Source organism: Arvicanthis niloticus, chromosome 2 (assembly GCF_011762505.2).
Source record: "Arvicanthis niloticus isolate mArvNil1 chromosome 2, mArvNil1.pat.X, whole genome shotgun sequence".
In the NCBI taxonomy this organism is placed as follows: domain Eukaryota; kingdom Metazoa; phylum Chordata; class Mammalia; order Rodentia; family Muridae; genus Arvicanthis; species Arvicanthis niloticus.
Genome location: NC_047659.1, coordinates 61,565,784 through 61,587,640, shown reverse-complemented (window position 1 = coordinate 61,587,640; position 21,857 = coordinate 61,565,784). Strand labels below are relative to the sequence as shown.

The 21,857-nt window shown below is 33.1% G+C and overlaps 2 protein-coding genes across 4 annotated transcripts; both read right to left on the bottom strand.

The window, feature by feature from the left end:
* Positions 1-2,559: 2,559 nt before the first annotated feature.
* LOC117704064 (olfactory receptor 10AG1-like) lies at positions 2,560-9,343 on the bottom strand. Of its 2 annotated transcripts, XM_076929032.1 has the most exons (2): positions 9,280-9,343; positions 2,560-7,621 (listed from the first exon to the last, which is right to left on the bottom strand). In XM_076929032.1, exon 2 carries the CDS (start codon positions 7,619-7,621, stop codon positions 6,677-6,679), a length of 945 nt encoding a protein of 314 aa, XP_076785147.1. In that variant the 5' UTR covers positions 9,280-9,343; the 3' UTR covers positions 2,560-6,676. The 2 variants fall into 2 exon arrangements, with proteins under 2 accessions (XP_076785147.1, XP_076785146.1); XM_076929031.1 differs by lacking the exon at positions 9,280-9,343 and having other exon boundaries at positions 2,560-8,369.
* A 4,973-nt stretch (positions 9,344-14,316) lies between these two features.
* Positions 14,317-21,227, bottom strand: LOC117704067 (olfactory receptor 10AG1-like). 2 transcript variants are annotated; one of them, XM_076929029.1, is made up of 3 exons: positions 21,175-21,225; positions 20,146-20,307; positions 14,317-18,321 (listed from the first exon to the last, which is right to left on the bottom strand). In XM_076929029.1, the coding sequence occupies exons 2-3, from the start codon at positions 20,218-20,220 to the stop codon at positions 17,359-17,361; spliced, it is 1,038 nt and encodes a 345-aa protein (XP_076785144.1). In that variant the 5' UTR covers positions 20,221-20,307; positions 21,175-21,225; the 3' UTR covers positions 14,317-17,358. The 2 variants fall into 2 exon arrangements, with proteins under 2 accessions (XP_076785144.1, XP_076785145.1); XM_076929030.1 differs by lacking the exon at positions 20,146-20,307 and having other exon boundaries at positions 21,175-21,227.
* Positions 21,228-21,857: the final 630 nt, after the last annotated feature.

Below are 21,857 nucleotides of genomic sequence, written 5' to 3'. Positions count from 1 at the left end.
CTTTCCTGGTTTCCCTTCTGGAAACCCCATATCCCAGCCTCCCTCCCACTATCCCAACCACCCATTCCCGCCTCCCTGCCCTGGCATTACCTTAAACTGGGGCATCGTGCCTTCACAGTATCAAGGACTTTTCCTCCCATTGATGCCCAACAAGGCCATCCTCTGCTACATATGCAGCTGAAGCCATGGGTCCCTCCATGTGTGGTTGGTGGTTTAGTCCCTACATGTGTCCCTTGGTAGGTGATTTAGTCTCTGGGAACTCTGGAGAGTCTGATTGGTTGATATTATTGTTCTTCCTCTGGGGTTTCAAAGCTCTTCAGCTCCTTCAGTCCTTTCTCTAACTCCTCCACTGGGGACTCTGTGTTCAGTCCAATGGTTGGCTGTGAGCATTCACCTCTGTATTTGTCAGGCTCTGGCAAAGCCTCTCAAGAAGTAGCTATATCAGGCTCCTGTCAGTAAGTGGAAGGCCTGATTTCTTGTCTTCAGTACTCCTGTCTAAAAGCTATAATGGGTGTGGCAGGCTGCCTGATCCCAGTGCTAGGCAGTTAAAGAAAGTGCATTCCTAATGCAAGCAGAATAAATTAGCTCCAGGTATAGAAACAGATCTTGTGTCAGCAAATAATGTAGTGAGTGATGGAGGAAAACAATTCAATGTCAACATCTCCATCCACACACAAAGGCACATATGTACATTTACATACACTGATATCTGTGCTCATGTGCATGGCAACATGTATATACATATGAATCATACTCATAAAAAGCACAAAACGTTTTAAAAGAGCCAATTTTTAGTGAAAATCTCAATGGTAATATTTTTCTGAGATTCATAATGGAAAAGATGTTTTTCACTGGATCACTGAAACTGACCCAAGTAAAACTACAATAACTGTATTATTTGCTTCATAAATTCACCTTAAATACCTCTTAGTGCATATGCCTTGAGTATAACTGTTTTGTAAGCCAGTTTTCTGCATCTTTATAGAATGTTTTGAACATATCTACCTCTATAACCTCTACTCTCCACTTTTCACCTTGCTTCTCATTGGTTGTCATGGAATAGCATGGTATATACTTCTCCTCCCTCTCCCTCTCCCTCTCCCTCTCCTTCTCCCTCTCCCTCCCCCTCCCCCTCCCCCTCCCCCTCCCCCTCCCCCTCCCCCCTCCCCCTCCCCCTCCCCCTCCCCCTCCCCCTCCCTCTCCCTCTCCCTCTCCCACTCCCTCTCCCTCTCCCTCTCCCTCTCCCTCTCCTTCCCTCCAGCCCTCTCTCTCTCTCTCTCTCTCTCTCTCTCTCTCTCTCTCTCTCTGTGTGTGTGTGTATGTATCTGTGTTTGAAAAAGCTAAGCTGCAAGAGAGAATGCATGTTATTCCCATTTGAATGATTTTTTCTATAAAAGTTGAGAATTGTAAAGGAAAAATTAAATGAGAGAGGAGAGAAAGAGACAGAGAAACAGAGAGACAGAGAATGAGAAAAAGAGAGAGATCAGGTTATCTGTTGATGAGCATCTAGGCTAATTCTTTAACTTGGAAGTTATGAGTTGTGGGTGCTTGGGAGTTTGTGTATGCTTATTTATATATCCAAAAAGTATTCTTAGGGAGATTATGATAGTTCTATTTTTAGATTTATGAAGATTTCCCATACTGTGATCTATAATTACAGCACATCTCACTCTCAATAGCTCTCCATAAATGTTCTTTAACCTCACATACACAGCTGAATCTATGGTTATGATTTTATCACTGTTATTTGTTTCTTTTTGTGATAGAAATTCAAACTAGGACGAGGTCTAAATTTATTATTGTTTTGATTTTGATTTTCAGTAGTGGCCAAGAATGTAGATTTCCTTTTTATTTGATTATATTGTACTTGATTTCTTCTATGAAGAAGAAGCTTTACAAGTTCCCTCTCCCTATTGTAGGGGATTTCATCTAGGGCCTCTTTCATTGAGTTCTGGGAGTCTCTCACTTCCCATGTCTCTGTTCCATTCTGGAGGGTCCCCCCACCTCATTACCTCCCAAAGTTGCCTGTTTCCATTCTTTCTCTTGGCCCTCAGGACTATAAAGTATTCACAAAAAGGAATCTATCATGATTGCCATCCAAAAGACTCAACAAGCAGCTGAAAGAGTCAGATTCAGATATTTACACCTAACCAATTGACAGAAGCTGCTGACTCCTGTGGTTGAATTAAGGAAAAACTGGGAGATGCTGAGGTAAAGGGCGACCGTGTAGAAGGACCAGCAGTCTCAATTAACCTGGAACCCCGAGATCTCTCAGACACTGGACCACTAACCAGACAGCATACACCAGCTGATATGAGGCCCTCAACACATATACAGCCGAGGACTTCCGGGTCTGGGTTCAGTCAGAGATGATGCACCGAACCCTCAAGAGTCTGGATGCCCCAAGGAGTGGGGAGGTCTGGTGGGTTGGGGGGTGGGAGGGTGGGAACATATGTGTGGAAACAGGGGTGGGGTGGGGAAGAGGTATAGGATGTGGAACAGTCAGAGGGTGGACCGGGAGGGAGACAAAATCTAAAGTGTAAAAAATATTAAATAAAATTACACACACACACACAAGCTTTATTACAATATGCAAAAGCATTCTCCAACGTGTAGCCTAAATGAGTGTTGATTTACATGAATTATCAAAGCAAAGGTAACTAGCTTTTAGGATAGTTATTTTATAGATTTGTATTGTATTTTTCATTTAATATATTTTTGGGTATTCTTTGAAAGTTTCATGCACTTATTGCATGTTTTTTTTTAATCATACTCAATGCTCACTCCAATTCTCCAGTTCCTACATATTGCACTGCTCCATTCTAACCAACTTCATGTCACTTCCTTTTTTTTTTTTTTAATTTATTTTACCTACTGAGCCAACCTAATTCTGTGGTTTGAACACATCCACTGAGGTATGGTTAATCTACCAGTATATCCCCACAGAAAAGTGATTATGCCTGCTGCAGCAGCCATAAACTACTAATATAGCTTTACCTGGAGTGAGGCCTTTTGATCCTTTCCCAAATCAATACTAGAACTGTACAATCTTAAGCTAGTACAAACAGTATAGCTGTGACTTACTATATGCAACAGATATGCATGTCCATAAAATAGAATTTCAACAACTCTCTTGCCCATTGTCTGGCTTTTACATTTTTTTTTTTTTTTACATTTTTATACCCAGTTTTTCAAGATATTCTCTGAAAATTGTGATGAAGAAGGTTGATATAGACGGCTCACCTGTAATTGAGCATTTAGTCACTGGCTCTTTGCACTTTAACCTCTGATAAGCATTTACATTAATCATTACAAACTATAAAAAATGCTTTGCTCTAAGCTAGTTTGGGAACAGCAGAGTCATAACATGTAAAGGCAGCTAAACTACCTGATCACTAAAAACATCAACATCAAGATGAGGATCCATATCTAGTGCCTATGACTTCTCTAATCATGGGATTTTGACCAGGTTTATAGTGACAGACAAGAATTTCTTCCTCTGGAGCAGCTCTGACATCAAATTATAAGTCAGTTTTTACCCTTATGGGAGACATGCTGCTATTATACATTGGGTGTCCCTTACCTGGCAAGTTAATTCTATAGCACACATAGTCTAGTACTGGAAAAATGACATCTTACAGTTTAAGCAAAATTTCAGTGTTTGAAAAGCCCTTTACAAAAATTGATTTTTCTTTTCTGTAAAGCTAAACTTTCAGCTCCAGAATGTTGTTACTATACCCAGATGACATTTTCTTTGCTTACTAATCTTTGTAGGTCACATATGTTTGTGATACATTTTCTTTGTTTTCTTTAATTAAGTTTTCTATACTTCAAATTAATTTTTATTAATTATAAAATTATAAAATATAAAAGTGCTGATATGTTTGTTCCAAAAACTCTTAGTCTATATTGAATATAGAGTGGTTTTCCAGAATTTGCTTTGTCCTGAGAGACTAAATTTTAAAGCTAGATTTGACTATATTTATGATGCAGAGTGATTGTGTACCTGGATGTTCCTTTAAATGCTACCTCCTGTCTGGACCTACATTCACAATAAATTATTTAATGACTGATCCTTGGGTCTAGAAAGGGTACCATTCAATAAATTTATTGGCATGAACTGAGATTAATGGGTCCATTGGTGTTCTAAAATTCTATCAGTAAAATAAGACCCTATAATGATGTCCAAGAATTTATAAGATACTCTAGACCAAGAAAGGGGTATAACATTCATAGTGATACCCTATAAAAATGAGAAGAAACATGCTTTCATGATATGAAAAAAATGTCTCTATAGTAAACTATCAACAGAATAGAGATATTATAGAATGTAAGATATCTTTGCTTGCCATATGTCTAGAATAGGATTAATATGTAGAATCTATCTATCTATCTATCTATCTATCTATCTATCTATATTTTTCAAACAGTTAAATGATAAAGTTATTAATTATTTACAATTATATGAAATACAAATTTTCCAAACAATGATAAAAGAGCTTGCAAATAATGAAATGCTGATGTCTATTACTCACAGAGTAATATAATCAACTGCAATTGTGACAAAGAAACATAGATTAAAATCTATACTGAGACTTTAACTTGCTACAGTGTGAATGCTAGTCATTTAAGAAAATAAGTAGTGGTAGCTTAGCAATTAAAAATAAGTTCCAAAGTTCCAAGACATGTCCAAAAGTATTTAACATCTTCTGACTTACTGTGGCATTTGACCTCATTTGATGAACATAAATTCAAAAAAGTACATGCAAATAGATATAAAGAAAACATGAAAATAAAAGAAAGAAATACACAACGCTGTTGAGAGCAAAGAGACAGTGAAAGTGAGAGAGACAGAATGAGACAGAGAGACACACACAGAGAAAAAGAGACACACAGAAAAAACCATTGAATAATTTTGTGAAATGCAAATCAGTCTAGCCTCTATGAAAATGAGCATTAAACTGTATTCATACTGAAAATAGATCAACCATATGATCAAACTATACACTTCAGCACAGTGTTTAAATGCTCATGGGTCAAAACATTACTGAGGTACTATCACATCAGAATTCACTGCTGCACTCTCCATAATAGGTAAGTTTGGGAACCTATCACCTGAAAAATATAGCATATATACATAGTGGATGTGTTTTCAGTGTTTACAAACATGAAGAAAAATAAATTATGTCCTTTGTAGAAAAATGTACATAACTGAAAATCATAACTTGATTAATGATTTCTCAGAAATGTATAACTTAATTTCTGTCATTTATTAAAGATTATTTCTTGTTTTCAGTCATTTGTGGATTCTATATTTTATGGGTATTTGTTTATTGATATATGTTTCAACTCATACATGTGTATATATATATATATATATATATATATATATATATATATATAAAACATATATGTGTGTGTGAGAGAAAGAGAAACAGAGAGAAAGAAAGATAGATAGAGAGACAGAGACCCAGAGACACAGAGACAGAAGAGGAATGGCATTAGGAGTAAGTATATTAAAATATATAAACAACTATAATTATTTATATATTTATATATAATTTAATTATTTAATTATTTAATTATTTATATACTTATATATTTATATATTATATATGCCATTGTTTATATGTAGGGTGAGAAATAAACAATACATTCCAAATAAGTTAGACATGATATTTATAAATCAAATTCTGTAATATCAATAATAATTTATAGTATAGATGTAAAATTAATGAATATATTATATGCATCCCAGGATTTGAAAGTAAGTTCATAGAAGATTATAGAGTTGTGTGAATGCATTAACATAACAGCAATATATGATAGGTTTAATGTTGCTTTTAATTTCATTGTTTATAGTCTCTCTGTTTGCCAAAATTCTGTCAGAATACAGAAAGTTTCATAACTTCAACAATTAACTTAATCTGTGCTTCAAGAAATATTTGATATGTCATAATATGTCAGATATGGTACAAAACAAAATAATAAAAGCAAATATCAATGTGAAGATGAGGGAGATAATTAAAGTAAGTAATTTGGAGTTATAAATATGTTACATGAAAATAGACTGATTCAGCTAACTTTTTCATGCAGATAGATGGCTGCATAAACTATTCATCATAAGTGAGAATTGAACTCATTACAGCTTCTGCTCTTCAGTTCACTGGACCTGAATGAAGCTTGCTCTGTCAAGAATAAGTTATTCATGAGAAGGAAACCTACTCTGCTGTCAGCAGTAATATCAACTAAAAATTTTAGCTAGAGAAGGAGTCAATGCCTTCAAAAGAGTAACCATAATACAATTAAATTTGTCACACAGAGGACCTCATTAAAGCTTCATGGGTCATGAAACAAAAAAGAACTACCTGTAGGAAAAGATTTGGATAGAGCAATTAGGTTTTGACAGGAATAGGGAATGTATTACACACAAGAATAAAACAATGTCAAAGAACAAACTGAACTGATAAATGTTTCATTAGCATACAACATCAACAATATATCCATTCAGCTAGTGTATTTCTAAACAAAGTGATGTTATACTAGCTTTCAAAATAACAACGACAGTTTCTATCAGGGGGTGAATAGCATCTGAAAGAAAAAGAACATATAAGAAACGTCTCTGTGAGTGAGACCTGGGTTTGTAATTCTGTCACTTGAGTAGAAAACCATGACACTATTTTCTAAGCAACAATCTTCTCAGAGCTGCAATCACCTCTTTGTTCCTAAGGCAGTATATCATGGGATTGAACATGGGGGTAACAATGGTGTAGAAAATAGAAAGGAATTTGTCACTTACTGCAGAATGAGTTGATTTTGGCATTAAGTAGGTAATAGATGCAGAGGCAAAAAACAAAACCACCACAACTAGGTGGGAAGAACATGTGGAGAAGGCTTTTGCTCGTCCTTCAGCAGTTGGCAGCCTTAGAATCGTGGTAATGATTTTGCTGTAAGATGTTAGTATTAGTATAAAAGGGATTGCAGCAAGCAAAATAGCCACTACATAGACGTACATCTCATTAACAGAAGTGTCTCCACAGGCCAGTTTAAGTACAGGGGGTATGTCACAGAAGAAGTGGTCTATTTGGTTAGAGTTACAGAAATGTAGAGAGAATATTTGACAGGTTTGCCCAACCTGGAATGGCATGCCACCGAGCCAGGACCCTGCTGCCAGCTGCCTGCATTTTCTTGGGTTCATGACCAGAGGATAGTGCAGAGGATTACAGATGGCCACATAGCGGTCATAGGACATCACAGCCAGGAGAATACTTTCAGTGGCTGCCAGCATTAGGAAAAAGCACATTTGTGTAGCACAGGCCAGAAGAGAAATATTTCTGTCTTGGGTCCAAATGCTGTACAGAATCCTAGGAAGAATGACTGATACATAGCAGATTTCCAGAAAAGAAAAGTTGAGCAGGAAAAAATACATGGGTTTCTGTAGTGCAGGATCAAGTTTGGTTATCATAATTATGAAGCTATTTGCTATTAATACAATCAAGTACATTATGGAGAACACCCCAAATAGAAAACTCTGGAGTTTGGGAAGATCAGAAAATTCAAGCAGAAGAAACTGTGTCACTGTGGAAGCATTGTCCTCTTCCCTGACGTCTGTGTGTTTCATCTGTGGAGATGATTCAATCAAAGTACACTTTCTTATCCTCAGCCTTGATATACCATTCAGAAACTGAAGTGATATTTCTGTCTTCATTCTGATCAAAATTTATATAAGTGTGTGTGTATGTGTTATTTGTGTGTGTAACTAATAAACTCAGAATTTGTCCTATTATGTATATTTTGTCACTGAATATGTATCTAAAGTAAATGCTTCTGTATTTTCTCCTCCTGATATAATTGATATCCTTTTAATGGCACATGCTACTTTAAATGATTATCTAAATATCTAAAGTGAAAAATTCTGAATCAATGATTCAATTCTCAGTTGGTTCTTTAATTTTCTTCCAAAATTGTTTCATAAGATTATCACAAAGCAATTCATTGTTATTAAATATACTTTGTTTAAAAAATTAACTTAAGAAGATATATTCAGTGTATTTTATAGTGTCTTAATGTGATTTTCTAACTCCCCTTTATTTTCCTAGTTTTCTTTATGTGAAATATCATTAATGATCAACTCAGCACCAGATTTTATGAAATGCTATTTTACAGGTAAAATTTTGGAAGTTCAATGTAAAATCTATGTAATCAAAATTAATATTTTTCACACCTATGGATGTTTTGGTTTAAAACTGTATGTAAATAAAAAAGATACAGTAATTGAAGCTTTTTACAAATAACACTTACTCTGCAGTTTTATTTGCTTGTGGTACAACTGTTTAAACCCTAGCTTTCTAGTTGCTAGGCAGCACTACTTCCTCAGTTTCTATAGGATTTTGTGTACAAAGTGCTGAAACAAATCTTCCAAATCATCTAGCAATAATCTCTCTCTCTCTCTCTCTCTCTCTCTCTCTCTTTCCCCATGTATGTGTGTGCATGTGTGTATGTCAGTCACTTGGAAAAATTTTGATACCCATTCTTATACTGAGAAATTAATTCAGTAGAAATTTCAAGTAAATATAGGCATTAGAAATTACAAATAACTATAGTCATTTAATTTTATTCAAATACTTTTATGAGTTTTACCTATTATCACCTTTGAAACAATAATTTTTTGTTTTATATAAGTATAATTAAATCTTTTGATAGGCATGTATATATATATATATATATATATATATATATATATCATACACACACACATACACATACACACCTATATGGTTACACTAAGAAGAGTTTTTCTATGGCAAAATTGTGTTGAACCAAATAAAGATATGCTAATATCTTTGTAACATTTTACAATCATTTATGATAGATATTAACACTGCCATCAGGAGCTATTTAGATAATAGTGTCAGGTTTATGTCAACAATCTTCATTCAAACATTGTACCACTTAAACCTAATTTAATAAAATGATGACTTTATACACTTTAGCACATACAATGTTGATGCTGATGAGCATGATTTTCATACCTTAGTCTTTCATAATAAAATGGTTTGTAAATATTGTTTTCTCTGAATATTATAATACAAAAGTAGTATAATGCTAAAGTGAGATCTTGTTCCATATTTAACAAAAATACATAATTTTTAAAAATGTAATTACTTTGTGTAACATTATCCTTTTGATTATATTAAAATATAAAAATTCAGGCACACAATTTTGCTGTCAATCAAATTAGTCTATTCTCTTTGTAATTAGGTCAATTATAATTCTTACCTTGATTTATTGACATACAACACTAAAATGATAAAGAAGTTTATTTTTCTAACCTTAAGTGTCTTCCTTTACTTGAAACAGAGACCAAACTTCTTCCAAATATATTCTACTGTCATAACACACTATTCCACTTAACAGAGCACATTCTCTACCTTGGGGAAAACTTCTTTCCCATGTTAATTTCTAATTGTAGAGAACTCTGTTTTTCTGTAACTCATGAATTTAATATACCATGAACCTCAAAATAAATAAAAATAGAAATACCACTCTTTATACATATTGTCAGTATTTGGTTTTGTTATTATTGAAAATTATTTTAATAGAAAATATCAAAAATTGGTCACTACATGTTTACAGTATTTCTTGGTTGAAAAGGAACACTCAGTCACTGAAACACTTTTTCAGAACTATTATTTATTGATGTAAGGGACCACTAGATGACAAAATATTTACAGTGAACAACATGCTTATGTCTTTATTGTGTAAAAGTCAGTGTTTATGAAACTTCCCTAGATGTAACTGCATTTTATATATGGTAAGACACCTTAACATATCTAAAATTGTACACTGTTTTAGAGTATATTAAAATGTACTTTTTATCATCACAAATCCAAAGACATTTTGACATCTTCAACATCATGAGTCTGCTATTAAAAATATGTTGTTGATCATGGTCACATTTCATCTCAATTGACAAAACCTATAAGAACAGCTGTTCATGTCCTATATGAACTATTTGAACTAGGAAATGAATGTGTAATTTCAAGTAACAATTACTCATCAGAAACTAGTCATCAATCTATAGCAACTTGGAATAGAAAATGCAAACATACCTTCTTGCTAGACCCCAGTAACAATTTACATTTATGATATAAGATTTTCAGGTTTTAACACTAAATGCATTCAGTTGTCATTGTCCAGAAGTCTGCCTAGCCACTGAAGGAGGTCACCATCAATTCCTGCCTCAGATTGACCCCCAATTCATAAGGGTAATATGGTAAAATCCCCAACATCCCATAAAAACACATGATCACATAATAACTGAAAGAAAAGACTAGATTACTGTGAGAATTTCTAATGAATTTATACAAATATTAAAATTTTGATTAGAGAAATCATGGTTAAGAAACATGCATTGTCCTCTTGTCCACATGCTGACTTCCTTCCAAAGAGTAGAAGACTGTATAATAATTAATTTTGAATGATACAGTATATACTAATGTGGCTAAATCCTAGATATTAATGTATTTGCATTTCCTTTGTTTTCACTTTGTATTGTATTTACTTTGTAGTCACTTTGTTTTTTCTTACATTTAAGTCATTACTTAATGATATTATGGCTCTTGTTCATATCATTCATGCATTTACTCTATTGTTGATTCATTGAGTTAAATGTTCAAAAGGGATCATTCTTACAAATATTTATTTAGACATCTTTATTTAACTATTAGGTGTTAGGATATGTTCTGTGAATATCTTCCCATATGAATGTGTACAATCTATATTTTGGATCAGGATATAAAGTTGATTAAAAAGCTTTTTAGGATGTTTCCATTCTTTTTTATTTGCTTAGAACTTTTATAATTTACTGAATACCTATAATTATTATGCTCTTGGAAAAATAAAAACCTTCTATAAAATATGTATATTCATATATCTTGTATGACACGCATAATTCTGTAGGGAAAAAGGAGAAGAAAATAATAATACAGTAACAAAAGAAACTTCCTGTTGAGTTCCAAATTGTACTGAAGTATTTGGCAAGGAAGCTATATGGACTAAAAGATTATTTGGTATATATATATGTAATAAAAATTATAAAAATAACAATGAATTTAAAAGAGAAAGGGGATTTCAGTAAAATGAAAAGAAAAATTAAATGTAATTTATTGTTATCTTAAAAATAAAAAAATAAATTCACATGCACACTTTAGGAAGAAGCAGGAGAAACAGCAGCAGGAGGAGAAGTAAAAAAGAAGAAGAAAAGGTGGTATGTTTGTTTCTAAAGCTATTTGTGATTTCGTATATCTGTTCATATGTCTTCTGCAGGGAATCTGTGAATATTGGGATATACAAATACATGTCTATCTTTGTACCTCGCTCTGTGTATCTTCATATCTGCTCTATGATAGTTAAATAACTCTTTGAAAATTAAAAACAATACAAAGAACTAAAATATTTCATTCATCTTTTGTAGTAACAAAAGCGATCTAATGAAATTTGGTCAGTCTAAGAGTATTGGATTTAAAGCTCAGTGGCACAGAAACCATCAGGGTCAAGGCTACTATGCTATAACAATTTCCATCAAGGTCAAAGCTACTATGCTATAATGATTTAAATATCAACTCTGATTTTTTGCTGTTGTTCTTTACTGTAATGAAACAAAATATATTTATTCATCTACGTAACTAAAACAGGAGAACATTACATGGCCTATATATGTATGAGCACACACACATATATATATATATATATATATATATATATATATATATATGTATGAGCATATATATATATGTATAAAACACACACATACATATGATTTATTTTCAACATTGAATTCAAAACCATCAAGTGACAGGCACCTCACATTTGGTTAAGTATTTTCCTTGATATCTGGCATACTTGTATATTTTTTTCTAAAATCATTTTCTCATTCTTACTTTTCTTATTTTATTTTTTTCATTTTTCTATTGTTTTATCCTTTTTATAACAACTTTATTTTTTCTATCACTTCCCAGTGTCTAAACAGTAACAAACATTTCTAAGTTGAAATACAGAAATGTTTAAAAATTAAGAATAAATGGGGTTAGCATGAATACATTTTTCAACTGTTCTAGAGTCTTCTTTCATTCTCTCCTTTTTCTCTGTCCATATATATCTATAATCTATCTGTCTGTATGTCTATCTATTTATCTATCTATCTATTTTTCTATCTCTATCATCATTTGTTCATTTTGTTTTGTGATTGGTTTGACTCATATTTTCATTTGTAAAGGAATGAATTATAATAAAAATGTTAATAATTAACTTTAACGTATGTATAAGCAATAGATACTAAAACTACATACATATATCCAAATAATGTTTCTTTCTCTTGTTTGGTTTCCTGTTCCTGTTTGGTTATGTAACACTAGGTATGCACACACTTTTCTGTAGAGTTTTTTGAATGTAAGCACAGCAAAATATAATTAAATTTCTTTAATATCCCTTCATGATTAATGGAAACCATGTGAAACCTATTTATGATAATGCATAAATTTATTATCTACTCCAGGTAAATATAGTCATTTGTGTTTTATTAAAATACTTTTATGATTATTTAGAAGCATCCCTTCTGAAATAATGATTTATTAGAGGTAGATATTATTACACTGATAAAATATACATTGTGCTTATTCCTCTCTAATCAACTTTATGAAGTAATATTGCAAATGGCATAAAAGTCAATATATGGCTGCCTAAGTTCAAACTGTTTTTTTCCTATGGCAAAATCAAGAAATAGACCAAGACACAAGGTATAGACCAACATGTGCATCAGACTCTCACAGTTTTTCATATATTTTTACACTTAAAAGAATAATTCATAAAATCATGAATCTATGAATTTCTGGAATAATGTAACTGTACGTCTCTAATGGTTTCAGATTCACTTATGCTGAATCTCATAATCTCTTATCTCTCCCTCAGCAGGATCACTGTAGATCCTAAGAGGTTCAGATAACATCTGCAATGTTCATTCCACATTTTCATCAGCTCTTAATGCATAGTTAGATTTCCAAAAGATGTTATTTCTTGTTCTTATCCATTTGAAACATTTATACTCATACCTAAGAGGAAATAAGTTGATGATATTAATGACAATAGCCTTTAATGTATTCTTCTGTATGTCATATTAAAACATATTATAATCAGTTTTCTTGAGTCTGTCAAAAAAAAAAAAAAAAAAAAAACCCACCAGAAAGGCATTATCAATGTTATTCGAAATCTAGCATTAATAGATGGCTTGAATGGTCTTTAGTTTTCAAAAATAATAATTAAGAAAATACCACTATGGTATTTATCAAAAACAGTTCATGCAAAATCTATGGAATATGGGCAAAATGTAATTATTACCTTTATTGATTGATAGATGACAGATAGTAGTAAAATTTGGCATTGTAAACCTACAACCATTTCTATAGTAGAAGACAATTACATTCATATATATATTCCATTGTCTGAACACAGTCTGTGGGGACAAATTCGTTTTCCATGTTATTTCTAGTTATAAGACCACCCCAGAGCTCTTGGGGACTTGACCACCAATCAAAGAGTACACATGGAGTGACTCATGGCTCTGGCTATGTATGTGGCAGAGAACAGCCTTATTGGACATCAGTGGGAGGAGCAGCCCTTGGTCTTGTGTGGGTTCTATACCCAGTGTAATGGAATACCATGGCAGGAAGGTGGAAGTGGGTGGGTGTGTGGGGAAGCACCCTCATAAGGGCAGGGGTTGGAGAATAAAATAGGGGGTTTCCAGATGGGAGACCTGGCAAAAGGATAACATTTGAAATGTAAGTAAGAAAATATCCAATAAAGGGGAGAAAAGAAAAAAAAATAACAACAAAAAAGAGTGATTGCTTTTTTCTAGAGGACATGAGCTTGATTCCTAGCAAACATCACTGCCTCAAACTCTGACCCAGGAGATCTGGGTCCCTACTCTGGCCTCCATAAACACTCACTAATATATGGCAATTCACTCACACAGACATATACATGCATATAAACAAAAATAATAAAACTAAATAAATTTAGAAAGACATATTGCAAATGGCCTAAAAGTCAATATATGACAGCTTATGTTCAAACTTTATTTCTTGATATATTGCCACATCAAAAAACAGATTGAACTTAGGCAGCCAGTCAATGACTTTTAGGCCATGTGAAATATGTCTTCCTAAATTTATTTAGTTTTATTTGTTGTTCTTTAAAGAATCTTTTAAAGAACAACAAAAAGTAATAAAAGAATAAACAAGAAATTATTGTTTCCTGTCACCCAAGGAATTTCATGCAATCAGAAAGTAAATTAAATGAAAAAGTTGTCTGAGTACAATCATCCTGTGTATTCTCATTCTTTTTTGTTGTTGTCATAAAGAAATACTATTATTATAAATAGCAAAAATTGTTTTCTTTTTTCAGTAATTGATATTATATTCTTTTTAGTATTGAGGACTGTGGAAAAGACTTCTGCATGAGAAAACACTCTACTACTAGGATTCTTCCTTTACTTGTTTGCTTTCTTCTTCCTTTTTTCTTTCTGTCTTTCTTCCTTTCATCATTCTATTTTTATGATACTAGATAATTAATAAAATTAAATTCACAGTTGTAATGTTGCCTCTGCCTAGTTAGTGATAAGTGGCACGTGCCATCATGATATTAAGATATTCTAAGAAAATTGCACAGATGTACCATAAAGTAAACGAGGAACCAATTTTATTGTTAAAAATGCACCAGTCCCTAGAGAGTAGGAAATTCTGGAGGGGTCGGGAAGGGGAGTCGGGACATTGTCTTGGAGAAGAGGTGGGAGGAAAGAGGTATGGCATAAGCAACAGTCAGAGGGCAGACCAGGAGGGGGATAAAGACTGGACTGTAAAAAAGATTAAATATAATAATGATGATGATGATGATGATGATGGTAATAATTAAAGAAGAAGAAGAAGAAGAAGAAGAAGAAGAAGAAGAAGAAGAAGAAGAAGAAGAAGAAGAAGAAGAAGAAGACAAAGAAGAAGAAGAAGAAGAAATGTACCCTCTCAGAGGCAAAGCGGAGGGAAGATGGAGCAAAGAAGTCTGGGAGAAAGGACCAGGAGGGGAGGGGCAAAATTTGGATTGTAAATAAATAAAATAATTTAATAAAAAATGTACAATGTATCATGTCACCCTCACCTTGTTCCTTAACATTTCCAAACTCTCATTGATTAGGATGGTCTCTTTATATCTTTTTTTTCTAGTCATAGAAGAAATTTTTTATTAAAATGTACTTTTATACAATATATTTGTATTACAGTTTCCCCTCCACCAACACCTCCCATCCTCCCCAAGAAAACAAAGAGAAGTGTTAGGTGCAGCCAGCCTTTGGCTACCTTGTGGGTTCTTTTTCTTCCACACTAATTCAACCCTTTAAATTCTTCATATTCAACTCCCTAACACTAGAAAGGAAAGAAAGAAGGGGAGAGGGGAGAGAGAATGAAAGAAATTCCCAAATTATGTCAGGAGTAGAAAGGGTGCTGACAATATAATTAGAATACTTTCTATTCATTAGGGGCATCGAGATCCTTGGGTCAAATTTGATCCTCACTACCAAGATAAATAATTTCTTCTTGTTGTTTCTTCTTTGCACAGGACTTGTTGACAAACCTCAAACAACAGTGACTAACAACATCCAATCACCAGTCACTCACTCAGCCCCTATCAGGGCTTGAGAATTTATACATTCTCTTAAAGGTCCCAAGAATTCCTCAAAAAGCTATCACAAAAGATATCTGCAGCTGACAAAATCATTCCCCTGCTATAGCACAAGGCAAAAATACCATCAACTGCTGTGGATAATCTAAAGCAGCCCCATATCCCATACCTGAAATTAAAATAAAAGTATCTTCTTAAAATATTCTGTCTTTTAAAGAAACTAAAATTTTCATCACATTTAGGCTTTCTTTTTGTGTTTCTATGTTTAGTTTTTTGTTTTTTTGGTTTTTGGTTTGATTTTTTGTTTTGTTTTAGGGATACAACAAATGAGTTGACATGTAGAATTTCTAGAAATCATAAATAGCTCAACTAAAATTGGTTAACATTTATAAGAACAGAGAGAAGAATCTGCGAGTTTAATTTCTTGCTAGACTAATATTGAACAGCTAAGATCGTCATCCTTAGTCCTTCACTGGTTGCAATTAAGAAGTCCATTAAGATTTGAACTGGATTTAGCCTGAAAGCTTCTTTCTGTGGTCTAAACTTCTGGGTTCTAGAAAACTCTATGCAAGCTTTCAGAGGAGAGAAGCAATTAAACAGTCCCAATCAGATCCAACATCTATGAATCGCAACAATTACTAGTATTTCAACATATGTATAAAAGTGGATTAAGTGATACATGTTGAAAACCAATCACTGTCTAATTAGATTTAACACACATTCAACAGTAGGAAAACTATGTCTAGTCTAGAAAATGTAGCCAGCTTCCTGGGGCCTTAGGAAAGAATCAACTGCCTCCACTTTTGTAGTTCAATGTAATTCATACTACATTCAAAATCTTAACTTTAAACCTATGGGTATAGGCACGAATCCTTATCAAAGCAGCCTCTCTTTAAAGCAAATAGGAACCACAGAAAATAACTGAATACAATGCAGAAATGAAAGAAAACAAAACAAAAACTTCAAAAACCAAAAACCCCAAAGGGATGCATCCACACTAAATATTGTATCTGAGAACATTTTAAAAGAGGGGGTAAAGAGATTTTAAGTGGCAGAATACCAAAATAAAGGTTGCTGTAATAAAACAGGATCTTAGAGAAAGGGCTAGAGAAACAAAACTAATATAATAGCAACACCAGTGAACATGTCAACAAGGAACATCAAAAATCTCCTGGGGTTCTAGCTTTAGACAAAGAACTACAGGAAAATGATGACTACTGACCAAAATTGTATATGCATATAAAACCCACAGACTTAGAAGGTGGTGTTAATGGTTATCATAGGTCTGTCTGTCTGTCTATCTATCTAAATATATCTATGTCTATATCTTTATTTATTTTCATCTATATATTCACATCCCAATAATAATTAAAGAAAAAGAGGCTAATTTTTTTTTGACAGTGACATAGTATAAGAAATATGGGAGAGGTGGGAGAAAAGGTATTGGATAGTTTAAAAGGAAAAAAATCAAAGGGAAAAGGAATTATAATTTTAATTAAAACATATTACATTTAAAAGATAAATACATATGATAGTATAGACACAGTTTCAATGTAAAATGGAATCTGCACAGATAAAATGGTTCTCATGAGTATGGAAGAAGCTGATTATTCACTTGTAACTAAGTCCAGAGCTCTAAATTTTAAGTAAAAGCCTTCTCAGTGCCGCAATCACATCCTTGTTCCTGAGGCTGTATATTACGGGATTGAACATGGGGGTCACAATTGTGTAAAACAGAGAGAGTAGTTCATCGGTTCCTACAGAATGAATGGACTTTGGTCTCAAGTAGTTAATGGTAGCTGACCCAAAAAATAAAACCACTACCACCAGATGTGAAGAACAAGTGGAGAAAGCTTTTGCCCGTCCTGTGGCTGTTGGCAACTTTAGAATGGTAGTAATGATTTTGCTATAGGAGGCAAGTATCAACATAAAAGGGGAGGCAACAAAAAACATAGCCACTAAATAGACAGATAGCTCCTGCATTGAAGTATCCCCACAGGCCAGCTTGAGAATTGGTGGAACATCACAGAAGAAGTGCTCTATTATATTAGAATTGCAGAAATGTAGAGAAAATATTCGACAAGTTTGTCCTATCTGGACCGGGATACCACTGAGCCAAGAGCCCACTGCCAGCTGAGTGCACCTTGTTGGGTTCATAACCAGAGGATAGTGCAGAGGGTTACAGATGGCCACATAGCGGTCATAGGACATCACAGCCAGCAGGAAACATTCAGTGGCTGCCAGAATTAGGAAGGAAAACATTTGAATAGCACAGGCAAGGAGACAAATTCTTCTGTCTTGTGTCCAAAGATTGTAGAGAATTCTAGGAAGGGTGACTGATACATAAGAGATTTCCAGAAATGAAAAATTGGCCAGGAAATAATACATGGGCTTTTGTAGTGCAGGATCAACTCTGGCTATGACAAGTATAAAGCTGTTTCCTATTAAGATAACTACATACATCATAGAAAACATAGCCAACAGAAATGTTTGCAGGTTAGGAAGGTCAGAGAACCCCAGTAAGAGAAACTGTGTCACTGAAGTTGCATTATCTGCAGCACTGTTCCTCGAGTGTTCCATCTGTGGGCATGATTCAACCTGAAGTACAATTATTTTACTTTATTTATAGTCATTGTCTATAGGTTTATCTACAAACTGAAAATAGCAGTATACCTCATGCCTCTGTTTTATAGAAGAAACTAAAAATGTGGTAAAATATATTATCAGGCACTAAATGGGCCCATGAAAAACATTATTTTTCATTTTTACTGGATTTTAATGCATGTTCTGGTTAATAACAGTAAGGTATGCCACTTTCAGTGATCATGTACTCAGAGACAGAACTCCAAATTAATGTTCATTTATACAATGGTTCAGTTCTTTCAGTTAACATTTTTATGATTGCCTAATGTGTCTATGTATAATTATTATTATACTTACTGTTCTTTCTAGGTTAATAAATATTTATTTTATTATTTTTAAATAAACATTCATACAATTTTTAAATCACATTTTCATCCCATTCTAGATCCTCCGCACTGTTCTACAATCAAACTTTATATACCTTCTCTGTCTCAAATTTTGTCTCCAAAGCTTGAAAATCATACTAATCAAAAACAGAATAAGAAAACCAAAATAAAACTATAGACCACCGTAAACAAAACAACAAAACAAAACAAAACAAGCAGTCTATTTTGTATCTTCTAACTCATCATGATCATGGCATATGTTTTGTATCTTTTCCACTGACACTGCAGTAGAAAATATTGTGAGCCTGGCATATGGTTTGTATATACATTGACACTGCAATAGAGAATATTGACTTTGTTTCCAAGCAGGCATAAATTGTAGGTGCATATGTGAGAATTTAATTTTATCTACTCTTACAGAAATAGCTCAATTTTTATTTGTTCTCAATACTTGTTGAGTAAGTTCTACATTAAGCATTATTAAAGGGAAAGGTGAAATTCACTGCAAATGGGAGCCAGACCACCAGTTACATTAAAGACTTACGTTTGAACAGTGTTCCAAGATTTTAGTTCTAAAATGTAGGTACAAGATGTGGTCATGTTAAATTTGAAAAATAAAACAGAATTTTATGATGATAGAAATTTGATATTATAATTCCTTTCCTTTTCACAATTGTACATGAGAAACATTAATATACTAAAAATAATTAGTAAAGTGTGAAATTGATGCCGGGCAGTGGTGGCGCACACCTTTAATCCCAGCACTTGGGAGGCAGAGGCAGAGGGATTATTGAGTTCGAGGCCAGCCTTGTCTACAGAATGAATTCCAGGACAGCCCGGGCTACACAGAGAAACCCTGTCTCGAAACAAACAAACAAACAAAACAAAAAACCAAAAAAAAAGGGAAATTGAATTGACTGAAAATTTGATGAGTAGAAACTAGTAGGAAAGAGGTCTAATTATGAAGGTATGACTTTACACTCAGAAGTGCACAACAATTTTTTTTTAATTTCTACACTATGTGGTTAAATTCATGCAACACTTATTCACCAATTTTATTCAATATAAAAATTAACTATGGAGACAATGTTAAAGTTTTTTCTCATTTCACAGAGGAGTAAAAAACTATTATGTATTCTGAATTTACTCAGTCAAATGCTGCTCACAAACTGCCTCCTTCAAGATCCCACATAGAGAAAATGCCATCTTTTACTTATTTCATTGTGTGTTTTCCTTTTCATACTTTCTTGAGTTACTTCTCTCTGTTTAAGTAAAAGAATACATCTTTACACTAAACTAAGCTAGGTTCATAACATTTTAAAAAAATCCCTCAAGGAACAGATTCACTTCTACTTTTCTTATTTAAAAAATTCTTATTAAACTCTGATTTAATGCTTGGTTTCAAGGAGGAGTCTCACTTTCAATTGTTAAAAGAACAAATAATTTTACTTACTTTATAAATTTCTTCATTTAAAACTACATGGAAAGGTAGAACTGCAGTGATAGATAGATCAAGATGTTCTTTCATTCGCCTCTTTCATTTGTTTGTGGTCCTGATCTAATGCAAGGTTCCATGCATGCTCTGCAACATTCCATGCAAGGTTCCATGCATGCTCTGCAACATTTTGCCAGTAAAATTTTTCCTTAATACAATTCTTTCAAAAATGTCTTCAAATATTTTGTTAGGTCTGCTTTATGTGTCTAATGATTGGAAAGTATTTTTGGAGTTTTTTAAAGAACTGTGTAATTACAGTAAGAAAAAAAACAGTACCCTTTTAAGTTAAGTCTAGGCATATTGGATTGATGTACCTTAACTTGATTTAACTGACATCCTTTTTTGAAATACTGACTTCAGTTACTGTACCATACACTGTGATATTAAATAGAACATTTAAGTTCATAAATGTACACCCAACTTTTTTATTTCTCTGACCAAGTGTTGAATAGATTAAAGATGATGAATAAAAATTTTTATGTCTTTAATGCCAAAAGGAAACATGTTTCTAGGTTAATTTAATATGGATATTAAAGCTTAATAATCTGAAACACTTTAGAAAATAGTAGATTACCAATGGATTTCAATCATATTCACCAACATTTTGATCAGCTGTTATAGTTGAAACTCCAGATTTAATACAGATACATTTAAGCGGGTACCTAGTAAAATATAAAATGACCTGATACATATTAGCACATAAGATAATGATATTGTTGACAATAATCCAAATCATTTTTCCTTGATTTTAATAGTTTGCATTTTTAATTTGATCTAATAATGTCAAATATTGGAACAATAGTCACTCTAAATAGTATTTGTAGTTATAAAAACCAGAGATCCATGACTCCTTTTCAGTATTTTGTGTGATTCCATTAGAAGGCTGACATTGTTAAGAGAGTAAAAGTACAAGTATAGGTGGGTTTGATATTTTCCAAAAGTAGCTCAAGGGTATCAGTTTGGACTTTAAGAAAGGTAGCATCTTACCTTCATTGATTGATAAATTTCAGAAAATCAAAAACAATTAGTTTAACTGTGACTAAAGTGTTTTCTTTTAGACTGACTATCTTCACTTATATATTCTATTGGCACAATACACACTGCAATTTCAGTGGAAGATGTGCATCACTCTGGGGAAAAATTCTTTTTCATGTTACATTTTAATTGAATGGAACTTTTTTTGCCATTCAATGAGTTTACCATACTAAAAATGAACACATGAAGAAAACATACCTTGAGCTATCATTATTGTATATCCTTAGTTTTTCTCTTTTGTATATGATTTTAGGAAACATAGGTTCTGAAAGCAGAAAACATAATAAAGTAAAAAAACACATTAACTTGAGATTGTGTCACCTCTTTGAAGTACTATGGATAGTCCCCATGGACACTTAAATGTGAAGAAAGATTTCTCCCAGTATTCTAACTTCCCAATTCTTTAATCCCTTAAAACCATATATTTACTCAGGTGTGTGTGCACACACACAAATACACACACACTCTCTCTCAGCCAAACACTAAATAAACAGATATTTTAAATTAATTATAATATGTACTATTCTCTTTACTAACTTTGCTATGTTTCATATATCCCCAGGAATTGTATTTGAAGTGAATTCTTATTATTCACTAGAAAATAACTTGTGTGTGCTTGTAGAATCAGTCTATTA

What these genes read in the sequence shown, in the direction of transcription:
- LOC117704064 (XM_076929031.1), bottom strand. Translation starts at nt 7,708, where the DNA reads ATGAAGACAGAAATATCACTTCAGTTTCTGAATGGTATATCAAGGCTG.
- LOC117704067 (XM_076929029.1), bottom strand. Translation starts at nt 20,220, where the DNA reads ATGAAAGAACATCTTGATCTATCTATCACTGCAGTTCTACCTTTCCAT. An exon ending in TAAATGAAGAAATTTATAAA is followed by an intron (nt 18,322 to 20,145) that starts GTAAGTAAAATT and finishes ATTGTACTTCAG; the next exon opens with GTTGAATCATGCCCACAGAT.